This window comes from Epinephelus fuscoguttatus, linkage group LG1 (assembly GCF_011397635.1).
Source record: "Epinephelus fuscoguttatus linkage group LG1, E.fuscoguttatus.final_Chr_v1".
NCBI classification, from domain to species: Eukaryota; Metazoa; Chordata; class Actinopteri; order Perciformes; family Serranidae; genus Epinephelus; species Epinephelus fuscoguttatus.
Genome location: NC_064752.1, coordinates 27,016,552 through 27,039,339, shown reverse-complemented (window position 1 = coordinate 27,039,339; position 22,788 = coordinate 27,016,552). Strand labels below are relative to the sequence as shown.

Sequence of the window (22,788 nt, the reverse complement as noted above, 5' to 3'; positions counted from 1 at the left end):
CTCGACTCAGTCTCCCACAGACAGTTCTGCTACTGACACTGGACTTTGTCCTTCTGCTTCACGAGGAAGTCTTGGGTGTATGTCGATCACTGAGGTGCGAGATTAAAATATGAGTTGTGTTTGTACTAAAAGATAGATAATACAGCTACATTCATCTACCAGAGGTTAAAGGTAAGAACATTTGATTATGAATCTTAACGTTAAACTGGACATGTCTTTGTTATATGTGTAAACGATCTGTAGTGAAGCGTTGTGGTGTGTTTGCATTTCATTTATCATAATCTTCCTTATATTACTGATGGTGAGAAGATCTTGAGAACCGATCTGATTACAAGAGGCTTTCTTGACTAAATAACCTCAACCATGCTGTGTTTTTGTTTGAAATATGTTGAGTTTCTTCTACTGTAGTCAAATAGATCATTAACATTTGGTTTTCATCTACAGTTGTGGTATAAGACAGTCAACAAACTGTCTTAAATTAAAATATTCACACTTTTAAAATACTCCAGTGGCACCATCAAGATGTCGTTGCTATGTTAGGTTGATCACAGTTCTTTGTTGCTAGGTGATGATGACTAATTGATGATTATCAGGACCTGTTTATTAATTTATTGTTAATAAACATGGTATTATTTGAGGCTAATCTAGCTTCTGACGTCTGTAAATGTAGTAAAAGTTGTGTTTTTCTAAATTGAAACTAACAAAGCTTGAGATGTCTAAGCTTTGGTCTACTTTGGAAACAACACTGATGGCACAACAAACTTCCCAACATATTTATTACAGGTGCAGGTTGCTGACACTGCTCATACCACTGATATTACAAATGTATGGTGTATTTATATCATATCTGATACCACAGGTGTGTTAGGTCAGTGCTGAAGATGTCCAGGAGTAACAGTCTCTTTGGCAATGACACCCTAAGCTACGCAGGATCGCTCCAGTCTAAGTATGTATTTAACAATTTCATGCTGTTGATGGATCAATCGATTGATTGGTTCAGTCATGACTATTAATCAGCAGATGATCAGTGTTGAAAAGTGCTTGGGTTTGTTGTGACAGTGGTTACTCTACTATGGATGAGGTGTCATCACAGGTGTCAAATCTGTCGAGGCCCAGTGCAAAGTCAATTTACTGTGAGTTAACACTGCTGTACTCAACATAAACAGTGGTTACACCTGATCAGTTTAATTTTACAGTAACACAGAGGTCTGGTTTATGTTTGAACAGTGCAAAGGAGGGAGTACGCAGTATCAGTAAACAAGATGATGGACAAACTGCAGTACAGAGTGGAGGTAACATATGTAAAATTATCAATATAAAGCAACCTTTCCTGAATCATGCCATGTTTAATGTTATGCTTCTATGCCTCTCTGCTGCAGCACTTGTTCACATGTGACCTGAATGGGAAGGAGTTAAGAAACATAGAGGACTGTGTGGAGCGGCTGAAGGTGCTGGATGGGATGGGTCGTGTGTGGGGTCAGAACATGGTGCTGGAGGTGCGCGGAGCCAACCTGATGCTCACAGACGTTGAAACCAAGGTAAGCAACGTGTGACACCGACAGATTGGTCAAAAAAAATAAAATACAAATCTGATAGGAGCAGTCTCTTCCAGGATTACAGTGACTCCACCCAGGGTATAAAGGCTCACTTGATGATTAGACGAGGCTAAAAATAGAAGTGAATCATAAATGTTATGGCCTTTACCTGCACCAGATCTCAACTTTATTGAACACCACAATCACTGAATCACTATGTTTGGTATAGTCAATAACGATCTCCTTTTAGAAATCTTAAAAATGGTAATTGGCCTCTCTCGAACACAACTCTGCACTGGTTTAGGTCTTATCTAAAAGGTCACTTTGGTTCCAATGGGGAGTTCATATGGTGCACCCCAAGGTTCAGTGCTGGTCCCATTGTTGTCCATCTGTAAATGATGCCTTTCCTGGCTCCAGACCTTTGAATCTGCTCACTCCACTGACTTAAAGTTGACTGATTCATCTGACTTCCTTACATGAAAAAGCAGTTTCTCTGTTAAAATAAAAAAACAACCAGTGAGCACCTCAGGGTGACTAATGATTAGCCAATCAGCGCAACGGGCACGACTAATGTCATTGTCAAGCTGTTGTCAGGTGATGTGCCTGAACCTATGAGGAGTAATAACAATGGTGAGCACTATAGACAAGATAGATGCTGCTAAAGAGGTTGTTCTAAATCAACATGTCTTGTCAATATTCCCCGATATCGTAGTTTGTTTTGACTTCACCCTGCTCCACTATTGAAACCCTGGTAAAACATGGCTTAACGTCACTGTAGACTTAATACGACATTAGATTCAGGTGGATACGTTGGTCTTTGGTGATTGGCTGGTCCTCCTCTTCATAGAAACTGGTTAAAGTGGACACACTGTTGGACTAAAGGACAGTGTAACGCATTGACAATTGTGTCTGATATCAGGCAATGTGCTGTCATTATGTACTATCATCTTCAAACATAGCATCTGTTTTCACTTCTATGCAGATGATGCACAATTCTATATTTGAGAGTGTCCCACCCAAAAAATCTGTTATTTCAGCAAATATCTCATGTCTGTATGAATTATGACTCTTGTCCAGGAGCAAAGGAGGTCATCATGCGATGTTATTCTATAAACCTCAGACTTTAACGACAAAAATCAGTTTGTTTCCAGTTTCCTACTATGAGTCAACATTGGTTTCTTTTAACCACGACTACAATTGTTCCCTAACCTTAACAGTGCTGTTGTTATTATAACTATGACAGTGACGGTATGCTAACCTTTACAAAGTACAAATTTTGACTCAAATCCCTATCCTTAATAAAATACTAATTTCAGCCAAAAATAATGAACTTTCCATGAACCTTACCAAGTTGTTTGTGCCTAACGCGGGGTTCAGACTACATGATACCTTACGGTGTCAGCTCAGATCGTGAACAAATGTGTATCACTTGCAATAGTCCATCGTTTTATCCTGTATAGTGTCTCAGAGTAGACATTAACCAACACTACAACTGGGATGCCTCATGGGGTCCCGACAAAAAGCCTGGCATGTTTTATTTTCTTTCTGACTTCCGCAACTTCTCTCCTCACAGCCATCACATTGATCAATAGAAACACTGCAATCTGCTGCTGTGGACAACTGTATGGCAGCAACACCCCAGTCTTATTGATATTTCCTCTAGGGACTTCCATACAGAGTAAAAAAAAGAAAAATTATGGCATGAAACAGCCGAGACACTTTTGCAACCTAGTGAGTGCTGCCATCAGCATGAAGCTAGCAAAGAATGTTATTTCTTTATAATGGAGAATGTTATTAAAAAAAATAAAATTCACAAATAGTAGCTGAATCTTCACTTATCACAACTGCAGAGGGTACCAGCTTAATTTGAAACAGACTACATTAGACATGGGCCTTTATTTCTCATTCCCTCTGTATTTCTCTGTTTTTATTTTTAATCTACTCCCATTTGCCCTGTTAAATTGAATGCATCATGCTGTCATTTCAACTCAGCACTTCCTGTATCCTTTAAAAATAAGAAGCTGCATATCATTTCGGTTCAGAGAAGAAACAGTGAAGCCCTGAACCATACTAATAAACTGTATCTTTGATGTTTATACTGTTTTGTATATTCTAATTCTAGACTTTGTTTCTAAGTTAAGAGTGCCTTTGTACAAGAAATTAGTCTTTCCTTTGATTTAAATGTATATGCAGAGGTCTGTGAAGTTGTTTATGTGTATGCAAACCTGTTGTGTTTTCTCAGGAGGAGCTGGAGTCCATGGCTCTCAGTGACATCCTGGAGCTAAAGGCTGTGCTTAACACCGGGGTGTTTAAATCCCTGCTCACAGTGTCGGTCCAGCCAGATGGAAAACAAACCACCACTGTCTTCATGTTTCAGTGTGAAGAAGTCAGGGTGAGGATAAACCCATGGAAATGCCTGTTACTATGACTGTTTTGTGAAATAAACGAGTGAGTCACCGTTGTTGTTCTTTCAGGCTGACTTTGTTCAAAAGGAGCTCTCGAGAGCATTGTCACGCAGGAGAGATAATTCAAGGAGCAGGTAAGAACAACAAATCGGTGAGAACAAATACCTGAAACCTGAGTATTGATTTAATTCCTTAAAACGCCTCTCACGCTCTTTGTAGCAGCAATGCAGGCCTAACAGCCAGACACCAGGGACTGACAAACCTTCATGAAGCTTCACAATCCTCAGAAGCTGAGGGGCAGAGGCCTGTAGCTGACCCGGTGCTCGAGTGGATGGCCCCTGACTATGGTGAGTGTGTGACAGGAGATACTGTGAATAAATGCTGCATTGATTATTAATATGAAATCAATACAAACCTTTAGCATCTTTTGTGCATGTCGAAGAGGAAGACGTCCCTGAGCCTGAACCGGCTGTACCTCAGAGGGAGGAGGAGGAGGAGGAGGAGGAGGAGGAGGCCCCACCACCCAGGGAGGAGATACCAACACCGCAGCCCTCCACCACCGAAGAAGAACCTCCTTCACGCCCATACACAGAGCTGAACAGGAGTGTAGTGAGTATATATTTGACACACTGATCGCCTGTGACATATTTTGTTTTCTGTACATTTAGAACATGTTTAGGAGAAGAAGAATGAGGGAATGACTTTATTCTTCTCTCTGTCTTTACAGGATATCCTGAATCATATCTTAAGTGACTTAGAAATCTTCATGGGAAAAGTAGCTGCGGTCGTGGCTAAAAATGCAAAGAAGAAGAAGAAAAAGAAAAAAGGAAAAGGTAGTTCAATGCAAAAAATGGAGGCAGATATACATGATTGTATCTATTCTGTAAAAAAAAATGTGATATTATACTCAACATCATCAGTCATTAGTCTTCATCTTGTGTTTTTGATTTAATTTTTGATTCTTTAGTCATGGATGGCATGCCTCCTACAGCAGAATTTGTAGTGTGTTTCCAAAAGATCAAATGTGGTTTCAACCTTTTGGTATGTATCATTACATAACCACATCTACATACTATCATCACAGTTGTTGCCTGTTCACTCTGTAGTTTTACAGTGTGTGTAACAGTGAAATGTTTCCCTTGACAGGCGGACCTCAATGGAAAAATCAATAACCCCAGCGCTCCTGAATTGGTTCACTCCCTATTCTCCACATTAGCGTTTGTAAGTGACTTCATGGCTTAAATTTGAACAATCTTTAATAGTTGTAATACTGAGTAACTTGAACAGCTGTTATAAAGTTCAAAAGACTGAGTTTTTCTTTTCCTCATCAGGTGGTGTCTCACTGCCCTGAGGATCTGCCACAGACCATCGTGGCGCCGCTGCTGACGCCTCAGTGTTTCCGTCTCCTGAGTGAAGAAGCTTCCACAGAGGAGGACCAGCTGTGGCAGTCACTGGGCGACCCCTGGAACATCCCCAGGTGAGACACTGGACACTGTTGGACCTATTGTGTTACCCCTGGACATTTTTGTTCATCTCCAAAATTCAAAACTCCCTCACAGACAAATTAAAAGGTCACAGGGGGTGATTTTTTGCATGGGGGTGTCAATCTGGGTGAAATTTCAAAATCTCAACTTTCAGCACGAAAATCCATTATTTGACCCTGTAATGCATTTTTATCCCAGCAACAATAACAAATGGCTAAATGACAGTCCACTTGAAGGGTCATGGATAGGATAAAAATACATTACAGGGTACCCTTGCCTGTGACCTTTTGTTGGACACTACAAAAGTTTCTAGAAAATGGACATCTTTGTCCACTTCAAGGGTCATGGATGTAAAGTACTCTGTAGTTAAATACATTTTTAAAGCTCTTATACGTGAGTATTTCCATTTTATGCTGTGTTTTAACAAAACTGCAGGTTTTGTTTCAGCATTGGGAGGATACATATGAAACAGAGAGTTTGGACTTCTGAGTAATTCGTCAACCAGTGGACACTTGCTTTTATACACGCATTTCAGTTTGGTTTAGTAAAACAAATCCGACTGTGGTGTCTCTGCCTGAAAAGTGTCATGATAATAATGATGTTGGCAATATCATCAGTACCAAATGGCCAGAAGACGACGAGGACATCCCAACGTACACTCTGGAGTTCTTTGACGGCTGGCAGCCCCCTGAAGTGACTGACGCACCTGAACCCCGTGAACCAATAAGAAGAGAGGAGCGTCAACAACCTGGACCCAGCCAGGTAAACCCCCACATCAAACATTCAGTGTGACACCAGCACAGATAGACAGAAACATAACAAGACCGTGTTTTTTGTGTGTGTAGACTGCAGAAAAGTGGACACCACCAATTCATGCCCCACAAAAAGCATGGTACGCGCAGGCACATTAAATATAATTCAGTGTTATGTTCAGAGTTTTACATTTTTGCTGCCCTTTGTGATTTTCAGCTCAGGGGAGTCCAAACCGCGTCAAATGCGTGTTGTGTGTGACTTCATCTCAAGAAACCACAGAGAGCTCACTGTCAGGAAAGGAGACATAGTCGAGGTGAGCATCAGTGACATGAATTTATTACTGTTTCTGTTCTATTTGAGTGGTGACAAAAGAGAAAAGAACACGGCCACAGCTCCTCAACACCCTGGCTACTGTTTGCTTTGTCCCTCCTCAGCTGCTGGACAAGTCGAAGCAGTGGTGGAAAGTGAGGAACAGCGGAGGGGACGAGGGCTTTGTACCCAATAATGTCCTGGAGGCTAGTGACGAGAAGCATGTCGAGGTGAGCAGAACTGGCACACCACAGGTCGACTTAAACTCTGTTTTAAAAGGATCCTCAATGACTGAGAAAGTCACTGGGTGATCGTGCTGTGAAGGAAAGCAGCGACTTCAATGTCAGAAAACAGGATATTGGTCTCAGATTACACTCTCTCAGCCACTGGTGGGAATGGAGGAAATGCAATTACTGTTTAAAATGGTACTGTAAACTGAGCACTTACTACTTACACAGTGCGCTTGTGTGAGCAGTAATTATGTGTCACCTCTCAGTGATTTTGACCTTTTGGCTGACATTTACCAGAATAAATCGAAGCAGAAAAGTCACTGCTGCAGCAATACAAAACAAAAACAAATGCAAATATGAGCAGAATGGTTACAAAATGTGGCTCATTCAGCATATTTGGAAACCTCACTTCATGCCATTAACATTGTGTTTATATAAATTTGTGTTAACACAGTGTAATTTATTTATATATGTGATGCACTGTCTAATTTTCATCATTACATTTCAGTAAAATCACAGAGCATTATCATCACATATTTTCAGGAGACTGAAGGTTCCCCTGTCCTCACAAAGAGGTCCAAGCCTGCAGACGTGAAAGCCTGGCTTGAAGACAAGGGCTTTACTAAAATGTAAGTACTTACAGTTATTAAATTTAGTATTAAGTTAACATAGACAATAAATCTAGTTTATATTAGTTCACTTAACTTGAAAAAAGCTACTCAAATCTATGAGGTGGTGTCTCTTACCATAATTATATTATATTAAACCTGAATGTGAACACTTTAATAGAGTTATAGACTTCCATCAGCCTTTAACGATGCACGTACATGACTGAATTTACAAATTAAAATCAGCTTATTATCTGCGTTAAAGATGTTTGATAAAGTCGATACCCACTAACAGTATGTTTCTGTTTCTCCTTACTGCATTGCATGTCATTTTTTAGTACGCAAATCCGCATAATTTTATTCTCTATCAGCAAATTTCTGCATATGTGTGATGAATCTGTAGGCAACGAGACAACATTTTGCTATCAAGAGTGTTCTGGTTTCCATTGTAGTATGAGCAGTGTTGACCAATCACGTTTGAACAGCATTTATTTACCTGCTTGCACATGCAGATATATTTTCATAGAGGTTTGCCGAAATGACCAGAGCGTGGAGGGAAGGCCCAGATATGTGCTGGCTACTGGATCCCCCAAAATACTGGCACTGCCTCCATTAACATTAAGAGTTGTAGTGTATTTGTTGCTAGTGCTTTTGGTCACTTCACTGATTTTACGTATGAGATTCAGGTCTTAAAAACAGTTGTATAATGTTTTTCTGTGGCTCTGGAGGGAAGTGTCCAGAATTTGAGAAACCTTGACCAAAATAACCTTGATGATGTCATAACCCTGATGATGTCAGGGTTGACTTAATGTCATCAGGGTTACTTTATCTTGTCTTGGTTTGGATTTGAAAAGAGAGCCTGTATTAAACTGGAGGTGTGGGATTAGAAACAAGTGGGCATGTGGCGCAAGGGCCCAATAGCTTATATCTGGCCACAGCTACGCCGCAACTCATGCCCTCCCACTTCTCACAGCCCTTCTCTAACTTACCTTGGCTAGCATCTCATCCAGCGTAAGCACAGTGGACTTCAGTTTAACAAACTCAGCTAACGTTAGCGTGCCAATGTGGACTTCATTTTAACACATCCAATCTCCTTTAGCATCTCAGCTAACGTTAGCTAGCCAGTTGGATTCATAGATTTATAAAAGGCATATATCTAAATACCAGATGCCAAAATGGTGTTTCTTTATTCCAAAGGTGTTGCTCACCTGGTGCAAACACCAAAAAAAAAAGTTTCTAACTTGTGGGGTATGCAGCTGATGATCAGTAGAGCTAGTGAGTTTCCCGCTGGTCCGATTCCACAAGTTCCCGCTCAGCTCATAGACTTTACATTTTTAAATCCCTTTTCTTGGCTCGAGGAAAGTTTTACATATATAAAACTTCCATGGATAAAAAATACATGACAGAAACATGACTGACTTTGTCTACAGTCCAAGGTGTCATCTCAACAGTGTTACAGACGTCTCTGTTATAATGGAGGTCTATGGGGAAAATGCTTTTTGGACTGCAGGGGATATTTAATTTTTGCTGCTCGCGAGTGGCCACTGGGAAAAACTGGCTGCACGGCTGAGCAGTGTTCTTGAGGGCCTGGTTGGATGAGTTAGGTTTAGGGAGGAGAGGATGGGTAAAAATGTCAAGGTAAGCCAATCAGAGGCTGCAGAAAGCAGAGTACTGTAAAATGGAAATGTGTTTTTGAAGCTAGACCCTTATTCACTTCAGTGTTAACTTACAAACCTGCACTCAACTGACAAGTTACACTTTGATCAATTAACACTTTTGTTGTTGGAAGAACCTCAAAGATAATTAACGACAGATCAATATCCCTTGCAGCACTGTACGTTGTCTGGGTGTGCTGAGCGGCTCCATGCTGCTGGGGATGACCAGAGAGGAACTGAAGACAGTGTGTCCAGAGGAAGGGGGACGAGTCTTCTTCCAGTTACAAGCAGTAAAGTCCGCCATGGCTGTAAGTGACTCACCACTGTGCAGCTTCATTTGTCTCCACTGATGAAAACAGACACCCCTGACTGTTTGTTTTAACCCTGTAGGCTGCCACGTAAGAGAGAACATCAAAGAGGAAGAACAAGAAATCATCATGGACCAAAACCAGCCACCAATGTCACCACATACTGTGAGATTTCAGATCATATTGAGCAATAATACATGAGGTTTGGTTTACAGCTTGTTTGGAATTACATGTTGTCCTATAAAACCTTGTATGAAATAATATAAATGTAATTTTGAAATGTATATTAGCAGAGAAAACATGAAATCAGATGAGTTGGTAAGTTATTCAATCAAGTGTAAATTAAAGTGCATTGATACAGTGTATATGCTATGCTAACAGTAAGACATTTTATAAAGTGTAATGGTCTAAATTATGTAAAACAAAATGTGGTGAGGAAAAAGCTGAATCTATGTAGTCATTCTGTAAACTGTAAATAAAAGTTATCTGACAGAATACAAGGTTTTAGTGAATAAACATGCTTTATTTAATTGTAGAGACATTAAACATGAACCTTATCAGAGGCATCTCAATCTGTTAAACACTGGCAATCCATCTCAGGCAATAATATGGCTACAGATCAATGGACACAAAATTAGAACAAATCCCATGTCAAAAAAAAAAAAATTACAAGATTGTGTAAAAACAAAGATACTTTATGATAAACAACAACTGAACATAAACATATCGAGTGTGAGTATCAGAATATTTGTAATTAATGCACGCAGAAGTTAGTACATAAACAAGTAAACAAATCAGTGTGAACTATAAATCTGTGAATACTGCAGAGCATATAATTGATTAACGGTTATGTTTTTGTGTTGTGTTACTGCTCAGAGAAAACAGTACCTTTAAATGCTGTTCTGTCTCTTGTGAATTATGTCTCATGCGCCATCATTTACTGTAATTAATTGATTAGTTGATTGTCAAAAGAATGATCAGCAACAATTGTGATGATTGATAAAATAAAAATGACATGTTCTGGTTCGAGCTCCTCAAATGTGAAGATGTGTTGCACTATAGGGAATCATGATGGGCAGGTTTCTCATTTTTCTAACATTTCCAGAGCAAACAATCGATTAATCCAGTAAAGGGTCAGTGGATTAATCAATAGTGAACAGTATCATTAGTTGTGGTGTGCTGTTACTGACAACAACACAGAGCAGCAACATGACGGCTATCAGAGATTAGTATTAGTGAGGTAGGCTGCACTATGTTGTGAGTGGCTCTGTGGTGACTGTTGGAGACAACATGAAACCATGATGAGGACGTACAGTAAATACAGTAAACGACAGGTTGTAAAGCTCAATGTATGAAAACTAAATGGATGGAAAAGGTCAAGGTCAGTCTAGATTCTGACTGTTTCTCAGTGATAACATACCACGGCAGGGTGTGTAGGCGTCAAACACTTGCTCCCTTAATTACATTACTAAAGAGTCAATAAGAGGGTCATTAAACATTAACGCCAGGAAAGGCCAAAAACACACTGAAGTTGCACTACGTGGACATAATTAAACTTGGTGCTTCAGTCTATGGACTGATGCTATTGAACACAAAAGTGAAGATCAGTGGCTGAAATTAGTCTTTCAAACTAACAAAAAAAGAAAAAAAGAAAAAAAAGAAAAAAAACCAACTCAAATACTGTGACTTAAAAATAAGAGTTAGTCTGTGCAAGTGTGTGTGTTCTACTTGCTGCGTAGTGAGGACCCAAATGTGTTTTTAACCAACAGAGTGAGGACACTTTGAAAAGTGAGGACATTTTGGCCAGTCCTGACTTCCTCAGTGTAAGACTTGTTTTTAAGGTTCAGGTTACAATTAGGTTGAGGGTAGGGTTGGGGTTAGACATTTAGTTGTGATGGTTAAAGATACGGTAAGGGGCTAGAGAATGCATTAAGTAGTCTCTCCAGGATGTTGCAGTTGAAACAAATAACGCAAATTCAGCCAATCTCTGTGAATTCTGCACGACCTTGCAATTTTGTACAATCACCACAAATCTGATAATTTAAAACAGGTGAAACCTAATTTCACTGTAGAGCTACGCAAATAATTTTGATTCGCCCAACTCCTCTCTCTTACTCTCGCACTCTCTTGTTTATCATAAGGCTAGTGACAGGGCTAACTGTTAGCTTCACACAGCTAACACAACACAATCTCATTATTGTGAGTACTGAGCGTTTCCCACAGAACGCTTATAAAAACGGGCAAAGATTCAGAGACAGCACAACACTGTTACATCACAATTTTTTAGGAAAGCTGCCATAAAATTTTTCTGGCAACAATCCCAGAAACAGCCTGCAACATCCTGGAGGGACTTATCATGTCAATGAGGATCCTCACAAAGACAGAAGTACAAGAGTATGTGTGTGTAGGTAGATGTCTGCCTGTCTACTGTAGAGACAACTTTTGGCTTCAAAGTAAGAGGTATCTATTATTTACTTACAGTATGTATTGGGGTGCAATAACTGCTGTAATAATGAACTGAGAATGATCAGGAATAACTGAACAAAGTGTGAGGAACAACAGCTACTCTATTAAAAAGGCAGAACAGACATTCATATATGGCGTCTGATCAACAAATTTAAAAGGCTAACAACCAAACTGTATTAAAAAAAACCCCTCTATTTTCATGACATAATGCTAATTCACAATGATCAATGGCAAAAAAACTGTTAAACCTTGACATCAATATACTGTGAATATAAAATTTCTTATCTCTATATCCCCTTTAAAAAAATACATTTTATACATGAAATCCAACAAGCACGCACATTTCCCCGTGTTCAGCACACAGCTCTGGTGCATCTCTTGAACACTTAGAAGCTACTGTATATTCTCGCTGAACAAATACAGGTTCTCATCTTTCATCGTAATCGTCTTTAAAACAAAACATGTATACGTACTGATACATTACAGTGTGTTATTCAAATAAAGGCTGACGTTGTCTGATTCAAATATTACTGGACAGTAGCATCTAGGTATAAGAAGAACACTCACAGTTTGATGGGAAGACGGACCGTGTCCAGTGGCAGGTAGAGTGGTGTGATAACGTGATGAGTGAATACAAAATGTGATCCCAGCTTTCATCAGTTTTGGGGCGAGCTTTAAAAAAAACACAAAATGCTACAAGAACCATGCAACAATCTTAACCACGTCCCAGCATGGTTTGCTTGTTTCTACATGGTGAACAATGCTGAGTTTAAATCTGTTTACTGCAAACAGATTTATGACTGGAAAGCTGGTCAGCAGCCCTGAATTAGTAATGCTTTACGTTGCAGCTTGCTGTAAAGAACCCATTCTCTCCTGCCATCCATTACTCGTGCAGGCATGCAAAAAAAGCACTTTGAAGCAGAGAACTAGAAACAAATCAGTTTTCCTCCTCAAAAGGTAAAAAGCTATCTTACACCGAGCATGCAGCCAGGTGGTTTCAGTTCCATGTGCGTGGATACAGTATAGAGGCCTACTGTACATAAGGGAGGAAAAATATGCAATACAGGTGATGACTGGGCATTTTTAGCCCAAAGCTAAAAATGGAAAGGCACTGTGAAGACTTGGCTTGGTGCATATGTACAGTGCTCGGCATGCAAGGGGGAAAAAACTCCGCAACTTTCTGGTTTGTCTGTAAGAGAAGGAATGAGTGGAATCAGGGACCAAAGGAAGGACAGAGGGTCCAGTGAGGTAACGGTAAGGGCATTCTCCTCGCACGATGCGAAACCTATCCACACTTATTTGTGCTGAAACTCAAATCTACAATTCCCATTTCCCAATATACTATCTAGCCAAGTATAAAGACAATTTTCGACATTAACTGGATTTTTGCAGCTAACGACGAGTGTCTGTTTTGTGGAATGTTTACAGTCGAGCACAGGAAGTCTTGCTCCTTTCCTCGCTCGATGGCTGTGGAGTTTCTCTCTTATGTTTCAGTTTTTGAGCTCATTAAAAATCACGGAAGAACAATTCTGTTTGTGCAATCTGGCAAATAAATGATCTGAAACCACACCACGCATGGTTGATATCCAGCGCAGCAGCATTCAGACAGAAGTTACGCTCTCTTCTAATTCAGTTACTGTACATATCCGAGCTTAACCTGCTCTGAAGTAGCTTAAAACATTAAACTGTCAAAGGTGGTTGTGTGTGTACGTCAAACCTTCGCCTGTTTTTTTCCAATAAAACTGCATCTGTACTCCATTATAAGTTTGTAGAATGAAGATGATAGATGCACTAAGTTTAGTTAAGCAGCATGACTGTGTAGTTGAAGTTAAGTGACGTTCAGAGCAGGTTTGCTTTGAGGAAAGTTTAAATGTGCTGGTTGTCAGTGTTTCTGTAGTGCTCAGACACTACAGAGATACTACATGCTACATAATATGTCGGATGAATCAAAATATATCTTTGACTAACGGAATAAATCACAGGAATCATTTGATAATGTTGGCAGGGAAGGATGGAAAGTCAAACATATGGTCTAAGAAATAGAGACAATGTTGCCCTGGAGTGTCTCTGGCTTGTGTTTCTCTGCTTATCATTAGTAAGAAACACTGGTGGTGATCATCTCTGCTGCCTCTCATTAGACTGACTGACACTGAACATGTCACAGAGAACAGCAGAAACAGGGGTTAGATAAACGAGCTGGAGAACACTATGAATTTGGAATTTTAACAATATGGGGGTGAAATTATTTCCTGCAAACTAAAAATGACTCAAACACACTGAAGCAAAGAACGCTGCAGTGTCACAGCACTGTATCCTTGGCTTTTGTAGGGCATACCTCTATAGTGATGGTTGGCGGTGTTTATATTGTATGTGGGATGCAACAGAATTACTCTCGCACCACGTCTCTTCGGTGTCATGCTGGGTGGACGACGAGGTTGGGAGATTCGGATCAAGTCCTGGTTATTGTGATTTCAGCGTAGTCCCGGGAGAGGACCCATGGACAGAGAGTCCTCCTCATCGATCGTGTCGAGCTCTTCAGTGCGCACGGCCTGAATGATGAGCTGAAGCTCCTCAGATAGTGTCTCGCTGCGGTACGCCACGCGGATATCAGGGACGTTGGTGCGACGGATGTCGTTGCTCAAAGGACCCTCCTTGGCGTAATTTGGGCCCAACCAGTAGCTTTTGACCTGGAATTAAGAGACGTTACATGAGTGGGAAGCTCGAAGACGAATCAACACAATATCTGTCTGATATTTTTAGATTCAAAATGTCCCTCTATTTAAAAAAAAAATTAAAATATCGTAAATAAATAAAACATAAAAAAACAGCAATGACAGCAAAAACATGTCTCAGCATAGTTCTTTTTCCTGTTAATTCATTTCAGGCAATCAGGCCTAAGTCTTCTGATGGTAGGCGACTGTTTACTCTGGCATAATATTGACTAAATGTTGATGGCATTCACATGTAAACAAACATGCATGTAAACACACTGGGCAATAACGATACGAATACGATATATGGATATAACCTCAATAATTTTTGCTGACCTTGATATGTCAATAATGTAATTATCATGACAGACCTACCTGTAAGTAACAATTGAACATATACATTTCTGACAATGTCACCAAAAACTGAACATTATAAACTTGATAAAAGGATAAGCGGTGCTGTTGTATTCGCTTGCATTAAATTGTACAGATGTGCCTAATAAAGTGGCCACTGAGTGTATCGCTGCCTTCAAATGCTGTCAGGTTTACTGTGTTCATGAGAAGAGTGGGCGTGCCCGTCTTGTGGTATTCACAACCTTAGAAATCAAACTTTATGAAAGCTCAGAGTTCATGAGTTGTGATGTGTTTGCTGACATTTTCAGAAATGGCAGAGGCCACGGAAGTTAGTATTTCAGTGGGTGGTAAGTTAATATATTGTAATTTTTGTCGGATACAGTTTTTCTTCGTAATTTTATAATATATCTGAGGAAAACGCTGATTCTCAAACGTCCTTATCCTTTTTCTCTGTCACTGTGCCTTTGCACTTCCTGCATTACTTTACCCACTCGCTAGCTTGCTACATTATTAGCCTTGGTGGCTTCTGGATGGCAAAAGTCACTGTTGCCTAGCAGCAGTGCTCCCACGACTTCTCATGTCATAACCACGACCTCACAAGTTCCATTTGAAGGCAGCACATTTCACCTGTTTAAATACATAAAATGAGAAGGGGCACAGACGAGTTTACCTTGTGTGAAAACCCACTCATGAGGACACTGTTTCTCGCCAGCTCGCACATGTCGCAGGAACTCAGTTTCCACACCTGAGTAGCGATGCTGTACTCCTCCATGAGAGGCTCCTGGGCCCAGACAGACACACAGAGAACAATGTCAGCCTTATCATTTCTTTGTACCTTAGATTCAGACAAATGTCCATCATACTGACCTTGGTGAAGTGGAACTGAAGAGGATCATCAGTGGACAGAGAGATCATGAGGCCCCTGGACAGGTACTCTGGCAGTGGGTTGCGATGGTAACTGAGGAACAGGCTGTTATTACTCAGTGGTGACATGGCGATGCCAACCTGAGCCAGGTAGTAAAGATACTGTAGCACCGGGGCCTGATGGGTATCAAACAGAGAGAAAACATGAGACACAAATTAATCATGAACCTGCATGTACAGTAATTCCATCAGTGAAGGCCAAGTGGGATCCAGCAGTTTGTATCTCTCTTTATGCTTCCCAAAATATAATGCAGTCCTATTCAGTACAATTTACAACTAAAAATGACCATGGACTTTAATTAAGCTTTCTTCCCTTTCTGTGCAAACAGGGAAAATTCAACAAACATGAAATCTTTAAGCAAGTCTAATGTTACTTCAGTTCAGTAAAACTAAACATTTTAACAGCAGTCTTTTAGTGAAAAATCCATGAATAATATGACCCCTTCTGACCTTTCTGAGCAGCAGTCCATGGGAGATGTTCTCTGACAACATGAAACCTGATACCAGGTGGTGGATCGGCCCCGCCTCTCCACAGTGAGGTCGCAGGACAAACGTGTGGAAGCCTCTCCGCCTGTGCCAGACCAATGCATTTACAAAAACAACATTAAACCTCGTGTAATCTGTGTTTTTGTGAATAAATGAATGAGTGTAAGGTCTTGTGTGTATAAATGTACCTCCGCAGGTGGTTTAGCACAGTCATGTTGGCGTAGGTGTAGTAGAGGTAGTAGGAGTAGGGTGGGTTGTCTTCTTCTGTCCAGTTGGCTGGCAGCGGACTGTCAAGATTGAAAATGTGGTGCTCAGGTTTGGACTCATCGTCCACGCTGTCGAAGCCAACCACCTGTCAACACATATGCCCCAAACAACAACAAAGCAACAATGAGCCTCTTCGAGTGTGAATCATCAGGGGAGCTTGGATTTCCTATGAGGTGATACTCACATGCTCCAGGAAGAGATGCAGCTCAGGATGACTGCGCGGGTTGATCGTGACTTCAAACAGAGGCATGAAGATGTTCTCCAAAAACTCCTGGAAATTGGCCAGCTGCTTCTTTGTGTGGTACACGTCACTGGAGAGGTGGTGACAGAATAGTGTCATTTGTTGTTATGAAAAACAGAAAAACACTAGTTTATTTAAAATGTAGGTTTTTCTTGTAAAGAGTAGAAGCTGTGATCCATGTATACTCTAGTTAAGGAGTTAGTTATAGTTCTTTAGCCCTGTTTCCACCAAGCAGTACGGTATGATTCACTTCAGTTCGGTTCATTTTTTTTCTGTTTCCACTGTGAAAAGTTGTGGATGGTACCCATGAAACAGTTCCATACTGTCCCCATTTTTGGTCCCCCCTCTGTTGGGGTACCTAGCACACAGATCTGGTGCTAAAAGGTGGAGCTGTGAACACTGCAGTCTGTTGATTGGTCAACAGTGGACGGTCACTCTGCTCAGGGCTGAGCTGTGGCTGGTTTTGAGGCTCATGTAACCACTGTTCATACTGTGGAGAGTTTCATTAGTAAACTGTAACTATAAAATGAAAGAATGAGTTGCTGCCTCTTGCAACAGCTGCAGTTGGAGAAACAAACACTTAATTCACTGGGCCAACTGCCGGCGACTTTAAAGGTGGAACATGAACTGGTAATGTTACTCAATGAGTTGACGGTATTAATCATTCAGCACATCTAAATTTCACTGACAATTCTGACCATTACTTTAGTTTTTATATGACATACACTTTTAGTAATGAGTGGATCTTTGATCTTTGGAAAGAAGCGCTGCGGAGCATTGTTCTTGTGGGCTTCAGCAAGACTAAACCCCCGAGTTTGCATGAGAAGGACTGAATGCACAAACCCGCTATTTTCAATATCCCATTGAGAGAGACTCTCACTGCAACCTGTTTTTTTTTTTGGTTTAGAAAATGTCAGCGTGCAGCCTCATTCTGTGGACAGTGTGGCAACAACTCCGCCCACATTTAAGAGTACTGTTTGTGGTGGAAAACGCTAGGGTCTAGGTATCATGAAGGGTTACTTTCAGTTCTAAAGGTACCATACTGAAAGTTCTTGGTGGAAACAGGGCTTTTGCTCTCCTTTCCTTCAAGTAAGCTGGATCTAGGAAGGACAGATAGCTTACATCATGACATGCACCTGTTCTTTCAGACAAGGACGTAACCTCAGAAATCAAACAAAGGTCACAGGGTGGATGATATCTTCTTTCACCAGCATCAGAAAAATGACTTCCTTTTAGTTCATGCTCTTATTATAACTATGTGTTTGAGGAACATGTGTTGTACTGTAAAACTACTATTTTATGTGTTATTACATGCCAGCATCTGCTTGTTATTATATCCTCATGGAAGAGATGTGCACTCTTATGAAAATGTCGCAAATACACTTGATACACAGCTTGCCACGATGCTTGGTTTTGACTGGGGCTTAACTCTCCCCACTTCAAAATGTTGCACATTCAACAGCTTCAAGGCAAATCAAGTTTGGGAATACTTACAACAGACGGGGGATCTGGATAAGCCAGCGCACGTTATCAGAGTACACTCGATGTTTCACGGCCCACTGAGCCAGCTTATCCCATTCATCCCGGGAGCGACCGTAGATGGACAGACGCAGCTCTGAGTTCTGGTACTTACTCTCCTCCAAGTCAAACATCACCTCCTGGACAAACAGTGAGAGGAGAGATCGCTCAATCAGTTTGATTATACACTGACAAAAAGTTTGGATGAGGTGCATACAGTTTATACTTTATATGAATTATTTCACACCTTGACTATGTGTGCGAAATATTTTCCTTCGACGTGGTTGTCGGTCTTGATGAAGATCTCTCTGAGGATGGATTCTCCGATGGGGTTGTATTTGGAATTGAACTTGTCAAATCGATGGAACGTGTTGCGGTCCTTATAAGTAAAGTGTGGAAATGTGTTACACAGTTTTTCTTTGTGCATAATTCAAGGAATATTTCACCCACAAACAACCATTTGTTTATCAAATACTCAAACAGCACACCTGGGCAAGCACCTGTGTTTGAACTCTGCTTGTGCATTCCAGTTTCTCAGGCGTGCTACTCACATGTGGATGTGCTTTAGATAATTAAGTTTTAGAGAAAATGCATGTTTGGGAAGTACTGAGCATACAACTGGATAAATGAGACTGTGTCTGTGTTTTGGATTTTCATTCACTACAGAGGCATGTGATAAAATTTAAGTTTTCTCAAAGTCAGTGAGTATCTGATATACAAATGATCACTTTGTGGTTGAAGTGTTCATTTAGATTCATTAGATACTGTTGATCGCCGCTCCTATTTCTCACCGCATGCATGTCGAGAGTGTCCACACTCAGGTCAAAAGCAGTCAGGTTCATACTCTCAAAAACCTCCTTCAGGGTCTGACCACGGCCACGCTCGATGTGAACGATCTCCTCGGGATATTTCTTCATGGCTCTCTTGATGAATCGCAGCAGGTGCTTTTGATTCATGCAGGATGATGCGTGTATGTGAGTGTCCACCTGGAGTTAGAACAGAGCAGAATACATGAGAGACAGATATGACCTCAGATCTCAGCCTCAAGTTCAGTCCTGAATCCAGTTAGTCCCATTTTTGTAGTTATCAAAATAGCAGTGATACATCGACTGTGACTGCCATTTGTTGGCTCTTGCCTTTCGTATGTTGTAGAAGTCTCTGTGTGGAACTTTCTTCTGAGCCGCCAGCTCCTTCATCTCATTCAGGAGGATGTGCATCTGGAACTTAGAGCTCAGGTACTGCAGCCGGCGGTAGCAGAACGACTTCCTGTAACCACCACACAGAGGAAACACAGACATTTCATTTAAAATAGACAGCGAGATACAAACGTTTGTAGAATGATGGTATCAAAGAAGCACTCACACTGGGCCGTTGATAATGAGAGCCATCATCACATTCATGTCTCCAATGTACTCCGTCAGGTCGGGATAGGGCAGGTCCAGTTCTGAGCTTCTGTAAAGGAGAACAGCATTAAAGTTATACAACAGACTCACCCCTTTATTTTTTAATTATTACATCATCCCTCTGGTACAAACACATACTTGTCCATGTTGGTTTTCTTGGTGTAGACATGGACTACCCCACCCACCATCTTGCAACCATATCCTGTGTCGGCTGGCAAATTCTTGGGGTCCTTGTCATAAGGGTGTGTCTCTGAGACAGGTGGGTGGACTGGGGCATCTGGAAAAGAGGACATTGATATTAATTTTGTTGTATCACCCATACAACAAAATAATTATCCTAAGAAGATATGAACAATGCCATGGTAACTGCTAAGACAAGAGATTTTATTACATAGTGGTCCCTGGTGACTGCTGTGGTTTCATTTAATGATTAAATCTAGATTAGAATTTGGCAAGATGAATAACAATAAACCAAAATACATTTAAAATAAACAGCTGTTGTGTTCATGCACTTTATTATTCAGTTGTTTTGTCCACGGTAAAGAGGGGGAGACTATTTTAACAGCTTCGTCACTTTCTTTCAGGCATTTCCAAGCTGTCAAATATCAATATACAGTATATAGACATTCATGTATTGCCTCAAAGGCTCATCTTGAAGACTGCCGAGCTTCTTCAAGCTTGAACACACCCATTAGTTTTGGTTCTGGAAAAGGCCTTCGGAAAAAATGTTTGACTTTACCTTGGCTCTAATTTATCATGAGACAAGTGTGCAGAGAGGTGAAACACTTTGCTAATGTATTAAGTAGCTAATCTTATCATAAAGAGTGGGTAGAAGAAAGACTTAAGTCCAATGGAAGGAGGCTCAAGTAAGTATTCTCTTAATGAAGAGATTACTAGTTTTGTCAGTTAAATGTCAGACAATAATAGAAAATGTCCATCACAATTTCCCATGTGCTGAAGATAACACATTTAAATTACTTGTTTTTGTCTGACTAACAGTTCAAAAAGTAAAGATATTCAGGGGAAAATACACAAAATGGTTACACAGATTTTGCCAATTCTAAACCTGCTCAAATAAGACAAAAGGAAAACACGCCATTCTCAAAGCGCCCACAAAAAGACTGAAATGCAGCCCTAACTGCTCTGCCAAGTAAATGCTGTCTCAGTGGCCCTGTGCTATTTGCACATATTTGAGTTAAGTAATGTGCATATATTTGGTGCAAAATTGTCCCCTTTCTATGCTAATGAGCCTCATTGAAAAAACAATCCAATTCTCAAAGATCAGTGCGAACAGGCACACGCAGTTACAGTGGAATTTTTAGTATCTTCAGAGAGACTGTGATAATGGAAGCTCACTAGCAGGCTGGGATACTAAATCCCAAATACGGGTTCTCTCTGTCAGATTTACATTCATTGCCTTAAGTTTTGAGAAATGCCTCTGCACTTGCTGCAACTGCTGTTGTTCTTCCTACTGTGTTCTTGGCACAAAGGCAACATTTACATTTTGCCAAATGGGTAAGTGCAATCAGATGCAAAAAAGAGCAAATTGCTCTCAGTTGAAAAACTTCAGAGGCGTTTTTGTGTTGTAATATCATGGGTGTAATATCTTTTGTGAATTGGAGCTTGAAACAGGCAGACAGCAGTTGCAGGGGATGCACAATTCATGTTGATAAACAGTTGCAATTCATTCTTTGTAAATTCTCCTATCATTTTCCGGTCATACAAGACAAAGAAAAGCAGAAAATCCTCACATTTGAATCAGAGAATTTCTGGCATTTTTGCATGAAAAACAGTTAAATCAAAATAATTACTGATTAATTTTATTTCTTGCTGGATTTGGCTGCAATTTCCCCTTCTGCCCCTGATGCCTCTTGTATATAAACAGCCCAATGACACCTGCTGGTGCAACCATTCCTGGTATTCTGAGGTATAATATGAAAAAAGCTTCCCCTGCAGAAGAGCGCCAGGAATTCTTGAAATGCCTGTCGCTTCTCTGTTGACAGGTATTCCCTGAACAAAATGTGAAGCCAAAGATGGAGACAGTCTAACTAAATGCTTTTCCTATGCCACTGTATACATGGAGTAACTAAAAATGCTCTGTCACCTTCTCTTGGCTCCAGTTTCAAAGCTTATAGCTCAGCTATTATCGCCTCCTGTGGGATACAGCAGTCATCTCTGGGGAGTTCAACAAGAACCCTTTGACTCAGTAAAAAGACTTGACAATGTGTTGCCTCCACAATGTGGCTCTGTCCTCTCTGATATTCACTTTCTGATTGTTTTTCTTGTAAATTGGTTTAGTGTGTGCATTAGATACCAGCATCTACAGGGGTCTCAGCTATATCATCATAGTCTGCCAGATCCAGAGGCGTCATCCCGAGATCCTCCAGAGCGTGAGCTGTGGTCTTACAAAAGGACTGCATGGATCTCTTAATGTACTTCTCCCGGATGAATAATGCCTTCACCACACACTTTGCAGCATCTACCAGGTCAGTGAAGGGCACCTAGAAGATATCAATATGAAAATGGGAATTTACCTCACTGGAGTTTAAGTATAAATGCTTATGAAGACACATAAAAATCATCTTAAAAAAAAGTTCCTCACCCCGCACTTTTCCTCTCCTGATATTGAAACCCGCTGGTACTCTCTCTCCAGTGGCATTCCCCCCTCCTTGAGGCCATCGTCAACGGTGTCCACACTCTTCTCGTTCAATAGCCTCAAAAGATACAGAAAGTAAAAAGGAGAGGATACAATAAGGCAAAGGCAGGCAGAGGCAGAAATGAGGACACAGAGATGGAAGGCATGTAGATATAAGCAGAAGCAGAAAAGAAAATGATAGAGAAGATAATCAAAATGTTCATGGTTTTCTTAAGTTGTAATAGCAGCATCAGTTTTAATATTGTAATGGCAGCATTAGTACAGTCTGTTTAAAACTGTAGGTTTGGAGAGTATTCAGACCCCCTGTACGTTAATTAACACAAAAAAACCCTGAAATTCCTCATTTACATACATATCCAGACCTTTATTCAGTAATTTGTATCAACATCATAAGCTGTGATGGATAAGTTTTAGCTTTGCACACAGGTGTAGTCTGTCCTGCAGATTGCAGTGGTTTAGTTCTTACAGCACAATA

General features: G+C 40.5%; 2 protein-coding genes across 10 annotated transcripts in view; one reads left to right on the top strand and one right to left on the bottom strand.

Moving 5' to 3' along the window:
• eps8l3a (EPS8-like 3a) lies at positions 1-10,313 on the top strand. 3 transcript variants are annotated; one of them, XM_049578778.1, is made up of 20 exons: positions 1-171; positions 860-946; positions 1,060-1,133; positions 1,228-1,292; positions 1,380-1,538; positions 3,778-3,927; positions 4,010-4,074; positions 4,163-4,287; positions 4,362-4,549; positions 4,668-4,773; positions 4,908-4,981; positions 5,087-5,161; positions 5,272-5,417; positions 6,042-6,186; positions 6,270-6,316; positions 6,394-6,490; positions 6,612-6,716; positions 7,260-7,345; positions 9,155-9,287; positions 9,370-10,313. In XM_049578778.1, exons 2-20 carry the CDS (start codon positions 882-884, stop codon positions 9,379-9,381), a joined length of 1,917 nt encoding a protein of 638 aa, XP_049434735.1. In that variant the 5' UTR covers positions 1-171; positions 860-881; the 3' UTR covers positions 9,382-10,313. The 3 variants fall into 3 exon arrangements, with proteins under 3 accessions (XP_049434735.1, XP_049434653.1, XP_049434812.1); XM_049578696.1 differs by having other exon boundaries at positions 4,160-4,287; XM_049578855.1 differs by having other exon boundaries at positions 2-171; positions 4,160-4,287; positions 4,383-4,549.
• A 213-nt stretch (positions 10,314-10,526) lies between these two features.
• LOC125889826 (AMP deaminase 2-like) overlaps positions 10,527-22,788 on the bottom strand; it is a 41,326-nt gene continuing 29,064 nt past the window's right edge. For all 7 annotated transcript variants that reach the window (XM_049578404.1, XM_049578235.1, XM_049578317.1 and 4 more), the window contains 14 exons: positions 22,260-22,371; positions 21,972-22,158; positions 19,796-19,934; positions 19,617-19,706; positions 19,391-19,520; positions 19,046-19,240; positions 18,502-18,633; positions 18,231-18,394; positions 16,680-16,806; positions 16,417-16,580; positions 16,193-16,313; positions 15,686-15,859; positions 15,489-15,599; positions 10,527-14,440 (listed from right to left, as the gene is read on the bottom strand). In XM_049578404.1, the coding sequence (XP_049434361.1) occupies positions 14,225-14,440; positions 15,489-15,599; positions 15,686-15,859; positions 16,193-16,313; positions 16,417-16,580; positions 16,680-16,806; positions 18,231-18,394; positions 18,502-18,633; positions 19,046-19,240; positions 19,391-19,520; positions 19,617-19,706; positions 19,796-19,934; positions 21,972-22,158; positions 22,260-22,371 (2,062 nt within the window). In that variant the 3' untranslated portion in view covers positions 10,527-14,224. The remainder of the gene's footprint in view (positions 14,441-15,488; positions 15,600-15,685; positions 15,860-16,192; positions 16,314-16,416; positions 16,581-16,679; positions 16,807-18,230; positions 18,395-18,501; positions 18,634-19,045; positions 19,241-19,390; positions 19,521-19,616; positions 19,707-19,795; positions 19,935-21,971; positions 22,159-22,259; positions 22,372-22,788) is intronic.